The sequence below is a fragment of the Lepidochelys kempii genome, chromosome 6 (assembly GCF_965140265.1).
Source record: "Lepidochelys kempii isolate rLepKem1 chromosome 6, rLepKem1.hap2, whole genome shotgun sequence".
Lineage (NCBI taxonomy): Eukaryota > Metazoa > Chordata > Testudines > Cheloniidae > Lepidochelys > Lepidochelys kempii.
Window position 1 is genome coordinate 128190187 of NC_133261.1, and position 17364 is coordinate 128207550.

The following is a 17364-nucleotide window of genomic DNA, read 5'->3' on the forward strand; positions in this document are numbered from 1 at the left end:
ATCTACTGGGCCTCCTGCTCAGTGTCACAAAATCTACTCTGGTACCAACCCAGAGGATAGAAATCATAGGCGCAGTCTTAGACTCAGGCCTAGCCCGAGCACTTCTGCCGGAAGCATGCTTCCAATGCCAGGTGAACATCGTCCACAACCTGCAAAACTTCCCAACCTCGACCATGAAAACATGCCTATGCCTCCTGGGACATATGGCCTCTGGCACGTATGTTACCATGCACGCCAGGCTGCGGCTACATCCATTCCAAGCCTGGCTATCAACAGTATACCGCCCAGGTCGGGACAGCTTGAGCACAGTGGTTACCGTCCCATCAGGGATATTAGCCTCCCTAGACTGGTGGCTGGACCCCAAATCAGTGTGCAAGGGGGTGCCATTTCACGCCCCGCAGCCCTCCGTGTCCCTAGTCACGGATGCGTCATCCCTGGTATGGGGAGCCCATCTCGGGGTCCTCCGTAGACGGGCTATGGTCGGCAGGAGAGTCATCCCTGCACATCAACATACGGGAACTCAGAGCTGTGCACCTGGTGTGTCAGGCATTCCAAGAGCGCATTCAAGGCCATTGTGTTGCAGTCCTCACAGACAACACAACGGCCATGTTTTACATTAACAAGCAAGGGGGAGCCCTGTCGTCCCCCCTCAGTCAGGAGGCCACTCGTCTGTGGGAATTCTGTATAGCCCACTCAATCCATCTGGTGGCATCGTTTCTCCCAGGAGTCCAGAACACCTTAGCGGACTACTTCAGCAGATCATTTCAGACTCACGAGTGGTCGGTTCGCCCGGACATCATCCACTCTGTCTTCCTGAAGTGGGGCTTTCCCCTGATAGACCTATTCGCCTCTCGCGAGAATCGGAAATGCCAAGTGTTCTGCTCTCTACAAGGACGCTCTCTGGGTTCCCTGTCAGATGCCTTCCCCATACAGTGGAAGGATCACCTGTGCTACGCCTTCCCTCCATTCCCGCTAGTCCACAGGGTCCTGCTCAAGCTGCGCAGGGACAGGGCCCATCTGATTTTGGTCACCCCGGCGTGGCCCAGGCAGCATTGGTATACCACTCTCCTAGAGCTGTCGGTGGACACTCCCAATTCCACTCCCTCTGTGGCCAGACCTGATCACTCAGGACCACAGACGACTCTGTCATCCCGACCTGCAATCTCTCCACCTCACAGCGTGGATGCTGCATGGCTAACTCAATCTGAGCTGTGCTGCTCTTGCTTGGTACAGCAGGTCCTTTTGGGTAGCAGGAAGCCCTCTACCAGGTCCACATACTTAGCCAAGTGGAAGCGTTTTTCCTGCTGGTGCGCTCAGTCATACAGCCCCGCTAGAGGTGTCAGTACCTATCATCTTGGACTACCTCCTGTCCTTAAAACAGCAGGGCTTGGCAATATCATCCATCAGAGTGCACCTGGCAGCTATTTCAGCTTTCCACCCCGGTGAACACTGGTGTTCAGTCTTCTCCAATCCCATGGTCGGCAGATTTCTCAAGGGGTTGGAGCTCCTGTTCCCACAAATTCGACAACCAGCCCCTACGTGGGATCTTAACCTGGTCCTCCCCAAACTCATGGCTGCCCCATTCGAACCAATGGCCACCTGCTTGCTCCTGTACCTTTCCTGGAAGACAGCCTTCCTCGTAGCTATCACTTCGGCGAGGCATGTGTCTGAACTCAGGCTACTCACATCGGAACCACCGTATACGGTGTTCCATAAGGACAAAGTACAGCTGCGACCCCACCTGGCCTTCCTCCCTAAGGTCGTGTCTGCCTTCCATCTCAACCAGGACATCTTCCTCCCCGTCTTCTACCCAAAGCCGCACGCCTCTCAACAGGAACAGGTGCATTCTCTGGACGTTCGCAGGGCCCTCCCCTTCTACATCGAGTGAACGAAACCTTTCACGAAAACGTCGCAGCTGTTTGTTGCTGTGGCAGACCAGACGAAGGGCCTTCTGGTCTCCTCCCAGCGCATCTCGTCCTGGATCACATAATGCATCCGTGCAAGTTATGACTTGGCTGGTGTCCCAACTACGCACCTTACTGCCCACACCACGTGGGCTCAGACACGTACCCATACAGGAGATATGTAGGGCAGCGACTTGGTCATCGGTGCATACCTTCACCACCCACTATGCAATAATTCAGGAGTCCAGGGTGATGCTGCATTTGGTTCAGCGGTCCTTCGCTCCGCGACATCTCACTCCGACCCCACCGCCTAAGTAAGGCTTCGGAGTCACCTAATTGGAATCGATATGAGCAAGCACGCAAAGAAAAGACGGTTACTCACCTTTGTCAGTGTTGTTCTTCGAGATGTGTTGCTTATATCCATTCCAAACCCGCCCTCCTTCCCCTCTGTCGGAGTAGCTGGCAAGAAGGAACTGAGGGGGCGCTGAGTCGGCTGGGGCATATACCCGGTGCCATGAAGGCGCCACTCCACCGAGTGTTGCTGGGGTAAAAAAATCTTCCGACGGTCGTGCACGTGGCGCGCACACACCTAATTGGAATCGATATGAGCAACACCTCTCGAAGAACAACAGTTACAAAGGTGAGTAACCGTCTTTTCCGTGGGGGCAGTATGAGAGAAGGCACAAAGCGGCAATCTGGCCAGATGATTTGGGGGCGCTGGGCAAGCAGAAGGATATGAGAGGAAGAGTATGTAGGATCTGATGGTAAGAATGAGGAACTTGAAGTCGATAGAGTCAGAACAGAGGGAAGGCTTTCTCGGGTTAGTGGATACAAGAACATGCTTAAAAGCACAGGGGGCGGCAAGACAGAGTAGGAAATGAGAATGAAAAGAAACACGGAAGGGTGGAGGGGAGCTACAAGGATAGAGGCAGGTATTGGAAGTGGGATCTCTGAATCAGCCACATTAAAGGAGGAGAATTAAAGACGGAAGCCCCTCATTGAGTGCTGGTCGTGTAACAGTGCGGGAAACTGTTCTAGAAAGACAGGGGAAGGGATACAGCTAGGATACAGAAGAATGAACCTGACATGGAGAAAGTCAGCATCATCGTAAGACTTCATCAAGAGTCAATTTAGCAGGGCATGAACAGGGCCCAAGGAAATGGATTGAGGGACCCAGCATTATTAACTCATGTATATTTATTTTTTAATTCAGTTTCTCTCTGTTACATAGAAACATTTTCTTCTTCTTCTTCCTTTAGTTATTTCCCCGAAAATGTACCTGGCTGTATGTTATCAATAATACTTTAATGTCATTGTCAGGTATGTATATGTTTTTTTAAAAAAAAAGCCACTGTAAATAATGGGGAAAATACACAAAACGTTCACTTGTTAAAGGATATTTTCCTGTGTGCTCCATGCAGATCGGTAACATTATTCTGAATAAGAGAATAATGTGCTGTTTCCTGTATTTCTGTTTCCCTTTTTCATATAGGAAGTTTTACTTTAAGAATGCTTTACACAAGAAATTTTCATAGATTGTAGGGCTGGAAGCTTATAAAATCAAACTTGTAAAGACTAGGTTAAATGCACCCGTCGCCTCCCACTGTTTTCTCCCTGAAAGGTTAGGTGTTTGATGATACAATATTGTTCTGAGTAATGCCAAGGGCCCAGTTTGAGCAGGAGAAGGATATTGAATTTTTCCTGCTTTTGGTCTCTGAGATTGCAGTGCCAAGTTCAGGACAGTGTTCCGCTATTAAAATAACTATCAAGCCAACATTCAGCTTTACTGGGGAGGGATGAAAAGGGCTTCTAAGAATTGAGCTGCAATGTCTAATCATTCCCCTGATGCATTGCAGTTTGGTGCCATCTTTAATGGCTCTGAACTTCCCAGTCATCCTCGGTATACATCCTACTTACTCAGAAAATAGATACGATTGAGGACAAGAAGAGTTCTGAGTTAAGGAGGAATGACCTACATGCATGTGCGCATGTAAATAATAATGAATTTGTCATTCTTCTCTATTATATTCATCCTTCAAGTGTAGATGATTTGAAACAAGGGGTTTTCCCTCCTGTCCTGACAAAAGAGAATTCTGCATCTGGAACAGCTGCCCAAGGTCGATCTTAATTTTGAGTGCAGACGGATTGCAGGATCAGGCCTTTAGACATAGGATTCTGTGTGTAATCCAAGTCACATGATGATACGAAGATAGTCCAGGATGGGTTTCCTGAAGGCTGGTGGCACATAGGTTCCAAGGGCCAGAGAGGTCCACTCTGATCATCTAGTCTGACCTCCTTTGTGACACAGTTCATAGCACTTCCCCAAAAGAATTCCTAGAGCAGATCTTTTAGGAAAACATCCCATCTTGATTTTAAAATTGCCAGTGACACAGAATCCACCATGACCCTTAGTAAATTGTTCCAGTGGTTAATTACCCTCACTGTTAAAAATGTATTTCCAGTCTAAATTTGTCTAGCTTTAACTTCCAGCCATTGGTCCACGCTATACCCTTCTCTGCTAGATTGAAGAGCCCATTATCAAATATTTGTTCCCCTTGTGAATTAATGCTTCTACTGCCAGGCCCGGGAGGAAGCTTATATAGGCCATAAAAGTTTTTTCAAGATTGTTTAGCTGTATGCATTGTGTTTGAGTGATTGCAGGTATCTGTACATAGATCAATATAAATTTGGTATGTTAATATTAATAATTTATATTTAAATATATTCATATAAATTTAATGAAAGTGTAGTGGCCTGATACAGTCACATCAGTGCCTTGATGTAGTATCACAGAACAACCTAGAATTTAGTGTGCATTTGTTTTACACATTTTCTTAAATGTTCTTATTAGACCTGATCTGTAACAGATGAATTATGTCCCCACTTGATGCACTGTCATTTTTAATCATGATTTGTTTCTCCTTACATTTTGGCTTGGCTTCTATTTTTGACATGTCTTTGGATCGCCTTTTTAGAAGGTAATTATCACAATGTATTTTTACCATAAATTACCTCTAGCTAATCTGCGTATGTACGATACAAACCAGTTTTCTGTCTTACAGGAAAAACATTTCAGCTCTACTCCCATAACCTAATAGCTTTGTTTGAACAAGCCAAAAAAACAGGATTTGCTGCTCATATGCAGACTCATAGGTTCCCTGACAAAATATTACCAAGGTACAAAAATATCTTTATTTTCTAGACAATTCTGAAAAATGAACACAATTTCTAAACTAGTTTATCCTTTATGCTTCTGATATGTCTGTGTGAATCAGTAACATAAAAGGCTTTCAGTATCCGTCACTGATGTGTGGTGTTAAACTTACTCTGTTATTCCAGGAAGTTTGCCTTAACAACAAAGATTCCTGATACAAAAGGATGCCACAAATGCTGCATAGGTGAGTGAACATTCAGTGTACTGTTTTTTTTTTTCCCTTGGTTTTGATCATTGGAACAGAGTGGTTCGCACTCAGATTTATTTTTAATTATACATAAACATAGTAAAAATCTGGGTCCTGGATAGCTCAGGAGATTGGTGATGAATTACTGAGCTTTACCATCTTCTTATGTGACCTCTCTTGACTGGAGCTTTGCAACCCTTGTAGTCCATTTGGTACGATCCTCTGCTAATCTTTGTGGATGAATAGTCCTTTTGATCCAGCCAGGATACAACATCCATCCATCCAAGATCTTTTTTTTTCTGTCGACTGTTCTTCTACCATCAGCTTTCTCATCCAGTGCCCACAAACATGCATCACCCGCTGAACCCCTTAAAATGTACCCTGCGAATCTAGCTTTACCTTACCACACGTGAAATACTGGCCCCAGTGCAGTGAAGAGAAGTTTTGCGGTTAACTTCAATGGGGCCAGTATGTCACCCGAAATCACCAGTCAGTTTGGCCTAGGTCGGTGGTTCCACGGTCACTATCACCTGTGGGATGGGCAGAGGCCTGTATTTTATAATGTGGTGATCTGTCTCAGTCAAGTGGACAAGTGTCCCTGTCAGTAACCACTGTCGCTGACTGACACTTCTTGTTAAGCCTCACTAAAGAGGCCAAAGACTGGTCATGAAAGATGAAATATCCTCTGACCCTAGGAAGGTGGCACATTCTGGTCAAGGTTGTGGCATAGGGCATCATGGGTTGAAGATGGAAAACTAGCAAACACAATGGTAAAGGACCAGTTATTAATTGTAAGGGGGAGGGGGTGTAGTTCAACTTATTAAAAATCACTTTGAGCTGTATTTGACAAGCAAGCTTGCAACCCTTGTGTGTGCTGCTTAAACATCTATATTTTTTTAAATCTTGGAGTAAATTTTTCCAAAGGGACTTGTGCACTTAAGAGCTTGAGTCATTGAAAATCCGTGGAACTTAAGAATTGTAAAAACGTTGTTGTCTTAAAATATCCCCTCCCTCACGCAGACACGTGGAGTTCAAACTATGGCTCTTATCTTCCCAAGATTGATACTGCCTGCTAGGGATTGATTTCACCTACTGTTCGGCACCCTCTGCCCTTTCTGGAGAAGGAATGTTTTAAAATGTATTTAGGGGAGAACTCGGCTCTACAAAGTGGCTCAAGCCAAGGTGACAAGCCAAAGTCACCTGCACATGTGCAACAGGACTGGGGCTCTGTTGTAAGCCAGTGTTTGCAGGTGGCCTGATATCACAGTAACTGGCTGACTCAAGGTGACATGTTGTGGCCATTGAACCCAAATATGACTGAGAGTTTGAGTGCCACTCTTGGCAGCTTTCTGAGAATGTGTGTTGTGCACATTCACTGCTCTTTTCCCTGATTCTCCAGGGAAGATTTTTACCCTGAGAGCAAAGTTTCTGGTTTAAGAGCCAATATTTGAAAGTGCTTTAAAATCCACATGCGTATTCTGATTGTACTTGGTAAGTAATTGTCCAGGGAAATAGCCTTCATTAGCAGGAAGAGAAGAGTCATCTAGTAAACAAATTTAATATAACAGAACCTCATTTATACGACCCTCAGTTATCCTGCTCTCCACATTAACCTAACAACCAGGACTCCAGGGCCAGAAGCGGGCGATCTCACCTGTGAACACTAGATGGCGATGCAGCATTTCATGTCCCATTCTCTGGAATAGCTGGATTTTTGATTATCTTATCTGGCCCCTCTCCCAATTAGATCAGATAAACAGGATTCTGCTGTAATACCTAGAGTAACACCGACAGACCCCGGTGGTCGGCGGGTGGGATTGAACCGAGGACCTCTGGAACTTAGTGGATGAGCCTCTACCACAGTATTCTCAAACTTTTGTACTGGTGACCCTTTTCACATAGCAAGCCTCTGAGTGCGACCCGCCCCCTTATAAATTTAAAACACTTTTTAATATATTGAACACTATTATAAATGCTGGATGCAAATGTTTGGGGTGGAGGCTGACAGCTCGCGACCCCCCACGTAATAACCTCATGTCCCCCGAGGGGTCCCAACCCCCAGTTTGAGAACCTCTGCTCTGCCACATGAGCTAAAAGCCAACTGGCTGTTAAATAAGGCTGTAGAGCAGAATCATTTTATCTCTCTTCCTCTAAGTGATCTCGATGCCACTGGATGGAACAGAACACCACACCCAGGAGGTGTGTGGATTACACTAGCTCTTGGATAGCATTTTTCATGAGTAGCTCTCAGAGCATTTCAGTCTCTAATGTATTTATTCTCATAGCACCCTGTGAGGTGGGGAAGTGCTGCTATTCCCATTGTACGGATGGGGATCTGAGGCACAGACTAGCTCAGGTCATCAGTACCTGGTTCCTGAACAATGGGACTGTGTGATCAAAGAAAAGAAAGGAGCTGTGGCCGTTGTTGATGTCAGCATGATGAAGGGGGTTGCTAAGCATCAGGAAAAGCATCCGTAATAGAGAACCCTATTATGAGGATGACATTGACTAGCAGCGCAAGGATTACAGCACTGACTAATGTGGGGGTTCTCTGTCATTGTGTATGTACAGTGCATAACATAATGGGCCCTGGTCTTAGGTGGGGCCTCTAAGGTGCTGCAGTAACACAAACAAAGAATAATGCTGGGGCAATGAGGAATTTTGCAAGAGGAAGAGGTGATTTGGTTGACGTTGGCTCTTTTTTTAATTTGCTGTTCCCATCTTCTTTCTATTTCAACAGGCCCCTGACTCTCTTTTGCTCCTCTTGAAACAAATATTTGTCTAGCACAGGTGTGCTGTTTGCTTCAGTAACATTCCATGAGTTAGTCCACAGGATAGGTTATGTTAATATGTAGGAAAATAGATAATTTTATGTCTAGTTCATTTGGAAGTTAGCACAATAATTAATGGAACAAACATTTTAATACAGCACCAAGTAATAAACCTAAGGTCAAAGAGGTTAGTTTTTTAAATTTTGAATCCTCTGAAAAAATAGCTGTAATTTTCAGTTTTACTTGAAACGTGATTGCTTGTTAAATCCAACCCTATTTGATTTAAATGTGTGGATTGTTCTGGGGTGTTTTTTTTTTTTTTTTGTTTACTAGTAAGAAATCCATACACAGGACATAAATACCTTTGTGGAGCATTGCAGTCTGGAATTGTTTTACTTCAGTGGTATGAGCCAATGCAGAAATTCATGTTAATAAAGGTAAGTTTTACCCAGTTACAAGGTATGTCTTTTTCCTGTTGCACGATGTTAATCATTCAACTATTATTAGAAATAGACAAAGCTCTCTGAAAGTGTGTGAACCATTCCAGATTTTTATGATGGAAAGTGCATCCCTTTTTTGTCCTGTTTGAAGATGCTAAGCACTTGAAAATCTGCCCCTGCAAGCTTTTACCAGCTCTAGGGCTGATCCAGTGCCTGAGGGAATCAATGAAAGTCTTTGCATTGATTCACAAGTTGTTGGATCAAACCCAGTGCTAGCAGTAGCAGACCTCCAAAAACCAAGAGCATGAATTATGTGAAATGTTCCATTCTTTTGGGGATATACTCTCCTTGATTGTGAGTAGTAGTTTGAATTACATAGGCAATTGAGAGGAGAATAACTCTCACTAAAAGGGCTGAGACTTAGCATCATAGAATTGGAAGGGACCTTGAGAGGTCATCTAGTCCAGTCCCCTGCACTCAAGGCAGGACTAAGTATTATCTAGGCCATCCCCGACAGGTGTTTGTCCAACCTGGTCTTAAAAATCCCCAATGATGGAGATTCCACAACCTCCCTAGGCAAGTTACTCCAGTGCTTATCCACTCTGACAGGAAGTTTTTCCTAATGTCCAACCTAAACTGCCCTTGCTGCAATTTAAGCCCATTGCTTCTTGTCCTATCCTTGGAGGTTAAGAACAACAATTTTTCTCCCTCCTCCTTGTAACAACCTTTTATGTACTTTTCAGCCTGAAAAAGAGACGACTAAGAGGGGATATGATAGAGGTCAATAAAATCATGATGGTGTGGAGGAAGTGAATAGGAAGTGTTACTTGCTCCTTCATGCAACACAAGAATTGGGGGTCACCAAATGAAATTAATAGGCAGCAGGTTTAAAACAAAAGGAAGTATTTCTTCACACAACGCACAGTCAGCCTGTGGAACTCTTAGCCAGAGGATGTGAAGGTCAAGACTATAACAACATTCAAAAAAGAACCAGATAAATTCATGGAGAATAGGTCCATCAATGATTATTAGCCAGGATAGGCAGGGATGGCCTAGACTCTGTTTGCCGGAAGATGGGGACGGGCGACAGGGGATGGATCACTTGATGATTACCTGTACTGTTCATTCCCTCTGGGGCCCCTGGTATTGGCCACTGTAGCTCACGAAAGCTTATGCTCAAATAAATTGGTTAGTCTCTAGGGTGCCACAAGTACTCCTTTTCTTTTTGCGAATACAGACTAACACGGCTGCTCCTCTGAAACCTGTCAGAAGACAGGATACTGGGCTAGATGAACCTTTGGTCTGACCCAGTATGGCCGTTCTTAGGTTCTGATGTTCATTAGTATCTCTAATTATCTGTGGATGTCAGTTTTTAGGCTGCCTACCTACATGCTAGATAAAAGTAACCTCTAAACTTGATTTATCTTAATTTTTTTCAGCACTTTGATTTTCCTTTGCCAACCCCCCTGAATGTGTTTGAAATGCTAGTGATACCAGAGCAGGAATACCCCATGGTTTGTGTGGCTGTTAGTAAGGGCACAGAACCAAATCAAGTAGTTCAGTTTGAGACAATCAACTTGAACTCTGCTTCTTCATGGTTTACAGAAATTGGTGCAGGTAAGGTTTTGGGGGTCTAGTGTGTGAACCTTGCATTCTAAGTAACGTGGAAACACTTTCTCTACCAGCTTGATTCCTTCATCTTAGCTCATTTTTGAGGCATGCATACATATCTAGATATAGGCCTTGCAGTGCCATGCCAGCCTGGATTGCATCTTCCTCTCTGTGCTCTGGCCTTCTGAAGATATAAAATCACTTCCTGAGAAAAGTTGCGGGAACCCTTCTGGTGTTTTAAAATTACTTCACTCCCTCTGCTTAATCATCACATAGGAGGCTGGTCCCACAGACCTTTCCATGTCTGTTTTCTGCCCAGCTCCAATTTCATTTACCTTTTAAAAGGCTTCATTTTAAAAGCACCATGTACTAAAGTGGATGTTTGAAAACCAGAACATGACCCACTCAGCTAAGAGCTCAGTGTGAGGTTACATGGTCCATGGCCCTCCATGGGGCCAGTCTGTGTGCTGTTCCCCCTTTTCTTCTCTAGACACCCTCAGTGGAGTGCATGCCTCTCTCTTGTTGCCCCGCATAGACCGTTTTTGTAATCCGTTGCCCATTTATGCCATGGAAAAAATTCTCCTTTCTCTTCAACAGCTATTTGCTACCATTGATTACTTTTTTCTCCGCTAGGCTGATTCAGACACATATTTCCACATTTTTAAAGGCTTCTTTTTAACAACACTAGTGGGCTAGCTCATTTATGAATTAAAGCTATATAAACTGTTGAATATGAACTTATCAGTCACGCTGGGCTTCCTAGATTGTCATCTCCAAACATGAATTGTCCAAGGGGGAAGTATCCTGTGCTGATCCCTACCACTCATTATTGTACCTTGTTGCAAACACCCTCTAAAGCGGATTTGATGTATTCTTGGCAGGCTGTCACAAGCAGACAATAGTCCCTTCAGAGTTATGGTTTCTGTTTTAAAAGCCCAGTTTTTTGAGAGGCAGACTCGATCCTGAGCTCCTCTCCCATAACACACAGGGGTCAGAAAGCCGCTGACTCACCTCAGCTGGAGAATTGGTGTCTTTAACATTGCTACCACTAAAAGAAATAAAAATGACTCTACAAGAATGGAAATTCCTAACTGTAAAGATGCGGCACGGCAAACAAACGAAGTAGAATATAGGGCTTGGGGAGCTAAGGTCAGGTTTTAAAGGTGTAATGTAAACTCTTTTTGTTTTCCTTTACCAAGGCAATCAGCAGTTAGATGCCATTCATGTAACACAGCTGGAAAGAGACACCGTTCTAGTCTGCTTGGACAGTAAGTATTGTCTATATGGCTGGAGCTGTGATAGAAACCTTTGCTTTGGCACAATTGCTACTTTGTTAGATGTCAGCTCTTTGGTTATCTTTTATACTCTAGCAGTCCGATATCAGGGCTTTAGTTAAGGGTTAGACACATGACAGTTCCATTGCAGCCTCAGGTTTGCAGCGCTCTTTAAAAAATACGTGTATCCTTTTTTTGTCTTTTGTTTTCATCATTTAAACTTTAATGCAGAATTATGATTGAGAATAGAATACACACAAATCAGGAATTGTCAGAGCTTCGTTACCACAAATTGAACTTGTTCAACGCACATGGCAATGTAAGAATCTGTACGCGCAGAAGCGTGGCTGAAAAGTTAATGGTTTCAGTAGCAACCCAGTCGTGACTTTTGTGTATTTAAATATACAAACCTTCATGTTAGGGTGGCTGGGTATTTTTTCTTTGAATAGTCATATATTTTGTATTTCTTTTGAGACTTTACTAAAAGTCTTCCTAACATACAAAAGACATACGGTCTTATCTACTTATGAAGTAATAGAAACAGGCTCTTTGATTCATTCTGTACAAACTATAAAAGCCAGACATGGGAATAAAATATTCTTAAACCTGACAGTTATAGTTAGCATTTTATATGTAAAGCTGTCTATAATCCTTTTCAGCAACAGGTTTTGAGCTTGATTTTGTACTTTTTTTCCCTTGAGAATTTGTGAAAATTGTTAATTTACAAGGGAAGCTGAAATCGAGCAAGAAGCTGGCCTCTGAACTGAGTTTTGATTTCTGCATTGAATCTGTAGGTAAGTAAAAATCTCCTGACTGGTTCTCAAGAACTGAGCCTTGAGCAGAGAGGATTTTATCTTCAAATTGCATGGCTCTTTCTAGCCAAGCTTAGTTTATTGCCTGACACTGCAAAAGCTTATTACTTGGTGTAGTGCTTATTGTGGTGAATTGTCTCCTTGACTGCATTGACTACTTAGGGGAATAGGCTATATGCCAGGTTCTGTTTGCAAGACTGAGCCTGTTTTTGGAAATTCCGTTCTAGTGTAATTCCTGCTGTTTTTAAATAAGATGTATCCTGTCTTGATTAAAAACGAAGAAATTGCTCTCATCTGTTCCTCTTCATTTCCAGAGCAGTAAGAAACATTTTTATCACCGGGTTTTTATTGTAGTAATAAATTAGGTTGGATCAATTTTTAACAAAGCTGAAATTTTACTTAAGGAAACCCTGCAGATACCAATTTAGTTCACCCATACCTTCTTAATAATGCATAGCTCTTACACGGTGTATAGCAGTCTTGTTTTTGAAAGGTGTGCCATAATCTCTACAGCTTTGCGCACTGTTGTGCTGAGTGTTCCTGCCATGATAAATTGTCCCAAAAGTCGGTATTTAGTATACTGTACATTAATTGTTGCAGAACTGGAATTCTTTAAACTTGTTCTGGAACCAGAGTCAGTAGTGAAAAGCCTTTAATAAAAATCCCAGCTTCAAGATCCGCTCACTCTTACCCAGCAGTTCCTTGCAATTTGGAGCACTGGGTTCCTTAGGCATCTTCCCTTTGGCAACAGATTTTTGGGGTAGCTTTTTAAAAAGAATGAATGTCACATGTTCATCTGTCCAGGCAGTGCAGGGTCTTGTGTAAAAGAATCCCAGAACTGGTCAGGCTTCGAAAGGACACTACAGTATTTTTTTATTTTTATTTTTTAATTTGACGTGGTTCTTTCCTAAATCATGGAATGTTATAATTACTCAGTCAGAAAACGTTCCTTCCATTCCCAGCAATCGATATACACTGTCATTTATGCTATAATGCAACTACACTGTGTAAACAGCTTTCCTTTGAAACTCGGAAGGGATGAATAGATGGAAAGTGTATCAAGGACTCTTGTGCTAACTGTCTAGCGCACTTTGCAGATGGCTCTTCAGTGAACGGTTTAAGGAATTTATTACACTCTAGATGGCTCTGGGGAGCCTCGGTTTTATAATGTAGGGATTGGAATAGGAATAAGTAGCTCTTCCTGGTTTATGACGGGAAAAGGGGAACAGCAAGTGCACATGAACCTAAGGGCGTGTCTGTATTGCAGTCAGAAGTGAGATTGCTGCTTGGGTAGACATGCTCATGCCAACTTTAATCCAGCTAGCGCGACTCGAAAGAGCAGTGAAAACACAGCTGCATGGATCCTGGCCTGGGCTAGGAACACGAATACATACCCAGAGTTCCAGGTGGGCTTGTACAGCTGATGCTGCAACACATGCAGCCATCTGCTTACTGCTGTTGCTAGCTACCCTAGCTAAATTAAAGCTAGCCTCCCCGAGCTACGTGCCTCCCTGAGCTACAATCCCACCACCAGTTGCAGTGCAGACATACCTTTTGTGTAGAAAAAGGGTTAGGGTTTGCTGAGATGTTTGAAAAGCCCAATCACTACAGTTTATAGGTTTCAGTTGACTTAACTGAATGCCAGATGTGTCAGCTACTGAGCAGCATGCGCCGTTAGGCTCTGAGAGATCACGGGGGAAAGCAGACAGGACCTAGAAAACTAGCATGAGTGTAAAATGTGTAATATTCACTTAGTGCTTCCTAGAGCCCAAAATTGTGCATTAACATCTCAAACACACTTCCTGTACTGGACCCACCAATGCTGTCTTTCATCAGAGACAACAGAACTCCTTTCAACCTATTGGTCTAATTTTGTTTTTCTTCTCTGTAGTGTGCCTTCAAGACAGTGTGCTGGCTTTCTGGAAACATGGCATGCAGGGCAAAAGCTTTAAGTCAGATGAAGTAAGTACTCACCTGGTCTTTCCATATTTAATTTAATTTAATTTTTAGTCATCTTCCCCTTGCACCTGCTTCCAGGTTGCTGATTCTGATTGGGGCCCTAAGTTGCTACCATAATACAGTAACTTCTTGCTTTACGTTGTAGTTATGTTCCTGAAAAATGCTACTTTAAGCGAAACAATGTTAAGCAAATCCAATTTCCCAATAAGAATTAATGTAAAGAGGGGTGGGGGTTAGGTTTCAGGGAAATTCTTTTCACCAGACAACAGACTATGTTTTATATATATATATATATATATACACACAGTATACGTTTTAAACAAACAATTTAATACTGTACATAGCAATGCTGATTGTGGAGGCTGTTTGAGGTGGTGAAGTCAGAGGGTGGAAGAGGGTGGGACACTTCCCAGGGAATGCCTTACTGCTAAATGATGAATTAGCACTCGGTTGAGCCCTCAAGGGTTAACACGTTGTTATTAATGTAGCCTCACACTCTACAAGGCAGCATGAGTGGAGGGAGGAGAGACAGAGACGCACACTGTGTGTGTGAGAGCGAGAGAGAGACACGCACTGTCTTTAAGCACGCTGACCCCACTCTCTAAGTACACTGCCTTTTTAAGTAGATTAGCAAGTTGAGGCAGCAGCTGCTGCCAGCAAGCTCCCACCGGCCTGAGACCTGTCATGTGACACACACCCCCCGCCCCCACTCTGTGGAGATGCGGTAAAGGAGCAGGGGGGCAGGAAGGGGGACACCCTGACATTAGCACCCCTCTTCTCTCTTCCCCCCTCCCCCCGCACAGCAAGCAGGAGGCTCCCGGGAGCAGCTCCAAGGCAGAGGGCAAGAGCGGCACACGGCAGTGGGGGGAGGGACAGCTGAACTGCCTGGCAGTTAATCGCTTGCTGAGCGGCTGATGCACAGGGAACTTAGGGGAGCGGGGAGCTGTTCCAAGCTCGCTCCAATGGGCTGCTCTTCCTGCAAGCAGTGGACAAAGCAAGCAGCTGCCAAACAACATTATAAGGGAGCACTGCACAACTTTAAACAAGCATGTTCCCTAATGGATCAGCAACATAACAACGCTAACCAGGACAACATTAAGTGAGGAGTTACTGTACTAGTGTGTGGCTAGTCAGTGTCACTGTTTTGAATGGTCAGATACGTGTTCTGACATTGCTCTCCCGTGCTGCTCTGGGGGACATGGCATGCAAGCTTTTTCCCAGGCTGCACAAGAGGGCATCTACTAGTAGCACGGCACCAAGCTGAAACTAAAGCGGCATCAGGCAGGTGTGTCCAGAGAATGGAGAGGGATGGGCCCAAGCACGTTGGTGTTCATAGATGCCAAGGCCCGAAGGGGCCATTGTGATCAGCTAGTCTGAACTCCTGTGTAACACAGGCCAGAGACCTTCCCCAGAACAATTCCTAGAGCAGATCCTTTTGCAAAAAAAAAATCCAATCTTGATTTTAAAATTGTCAATGATGGAGAATCCACCACGACCCTTGGTAAATTGTCCCAATGGTTAATTACTGTCACTGTTAAAAGTGTGCACCCGTATTTCCAGCCTAAATTTGTCTAGCTTCGACTTCCAGGCATTGGATCATGTCTTTCCCCCTCTAGCCTGAAGAGCTCATTATCAAATATTTGTTCCCCATGTAGGTACTTACAGACTGTGATCAAGTCACTACTGAATGTTCCCTTTAAGCTAAATAGTTTGAGCTCTTTGAGCTTGTTGCTATAAGGCATGTTATATGAGGCCTGTTGCTCTTGGGCCCACCCTAAACATCATTAAAGGTTCAGAAAAACCTTTATACATTTGTGCCTTTCAACCTTTATCCAAATTCAGGACGGATGATTTGAAGGGCTGGCTCAGAAAATTTAATTCTAATGAAAATTCATCTTTAAAAAAAAAAAATCAAGTTGACAGCATCCCTTTAACTCTGCGCAGTGGGGGATGAAATTCAATCTGTCTGCGAAGATTTATGCAAAGTATCCTCAAGTCCACTACCTAATCCTGAAGTGTGCTACTCATGACTATTACAGGCTATTTAAGATTAATCTTGTTAATCACGAAGCTGTACTTAGTGCCTGTATAAGGTTCTATATTTTGCACTAAATCTTATTTAAAACTAATTTTTTTAAGAAACTGGCTGGCTATTTTCTCTTCTAAATCAGATTAAAGCATTTTATTTTACCATTACAAAGGCGCTTTCCACTAATCCTTTTCTTTTGCAGGTCACCCAAGAGATTTCGGATGAAACCAGGGTTTTCCGCTTGTTGGGATCGGACAGGTAGTTATATTAAAGAAACGTAAATCTTGTATTCATTTAAATAAATTAGCTGAAACCTAGTTGGAATTCAACTACAGTCCAGAACAGTTCTCTCAGACCCTTGTGTGGGGGGAGAAAGGTGGATGGCAATGCCGCTTGTTGCTCACTACCGCCGCGTTTAGTTGATTTTCAGAAGTGATTGTGATTAGAACCAAAGTGAGTTTGGCGCCACCTTCCAGTCCAAGTGCAAGGCGTACTCTGACATTGCTTTTAGTAATATGAACATAGTGTACCTAGACTATACCTGTGGGGAGAGAACGAACCACATGTGACAGATGGTAGTCATGTTGCTCCATGCCCTTCAGGAAAGTCCTGGTTCTGGCAATCATGGCTTGGATTTTTAGGGCAGAATTATATTCATGAATCACCCAGATAACCAGCCTGTAAATGTTCTTTCCTTCTGTGGGACTTGAGGTCTGCAATAAGATAGCAACAAACCTAAGCAACTTGTTTTGTTTAACACATCAAGCTTCATTTTAATCTCAGTCCCTGAAACATCCGGCTGAGTCTCTTCAGCAAAAGCAAGCAGGGAACAGGTACAGTCTGATTGGAGCCACCAGCTGCAGGGAGATGCTCTTTGAGTCCAGATTTGTCACATTAGTCGAGGCTGCTTCAGCCTTCTAGGCTTTGTGCCATGTAGCCATGTGGCTCTTACGAGTCAAGAGATTGTGTTCTAGGCCCGCCGACATAGCTTATGCCGCTCACGGAGATGGGGGTTTTTTATGCCGACGGGAGAGCTCATCTTCACCACACGTGTTTCAGCGGCCCAGCTGTACATTTAAGGTCTAGTGGCCTTAATTTCTCAGACCTGAAGAGGAGTTCTGTGTAAGCTCGAAAGCTTGTCTCTCTCCCAACAGAAGTTGGTC

The 17364-nt window shown here is 43.8% G+C and overlaps 1 protein-coding gene across 6 annotated transcripts in view; it reads left to right on the plus strand.

Moving 5' to 3' along the window:
• The window catches only part of MAP4K5 (mitogen-activated protein kinase kinase kinase kinase 5), an 89421-nt gene that overhangs the window by 70470 nt on the left and 1587 nt on the right, over window positions 1-17364 (plus strand). For all 6 annotated transcript variants that reach the window (XM_073350194.1, XM_073350196.1, XM_073350197.1 and 3 more), the window contains 9 exons: window positions 3164-3224; window positions 4967-5081; window positions 5244-5302; window positions 8410-8513; window positions 9956-10133; window positions 11327-11395; window positions 12103-12195; window positions 14105-14175; window positions 16404-16459. In XM_073350194.1, coding sequence (XP_073206295.1) covers window positions 3164-3224; window positions 4967-5081; window positions 5244-5302; window positions 8410-8513; window positions 9956-10133; window positions 11327-11395; window positions 12103-12195; window positions 14105-14175; window positions 16404-16459 — 806 coding nt within the window. The remainder of the gene's footprint in view (window positions 1-3163; window positions 3225-4966; window positions 5082-5243; window positions 5303-8409; window positions 8514-9955; window positions 10134-11326; window positions 11396-12102; window positions 12196-14104; window positions 14176-16403; window positions 16460-17364) is intronic.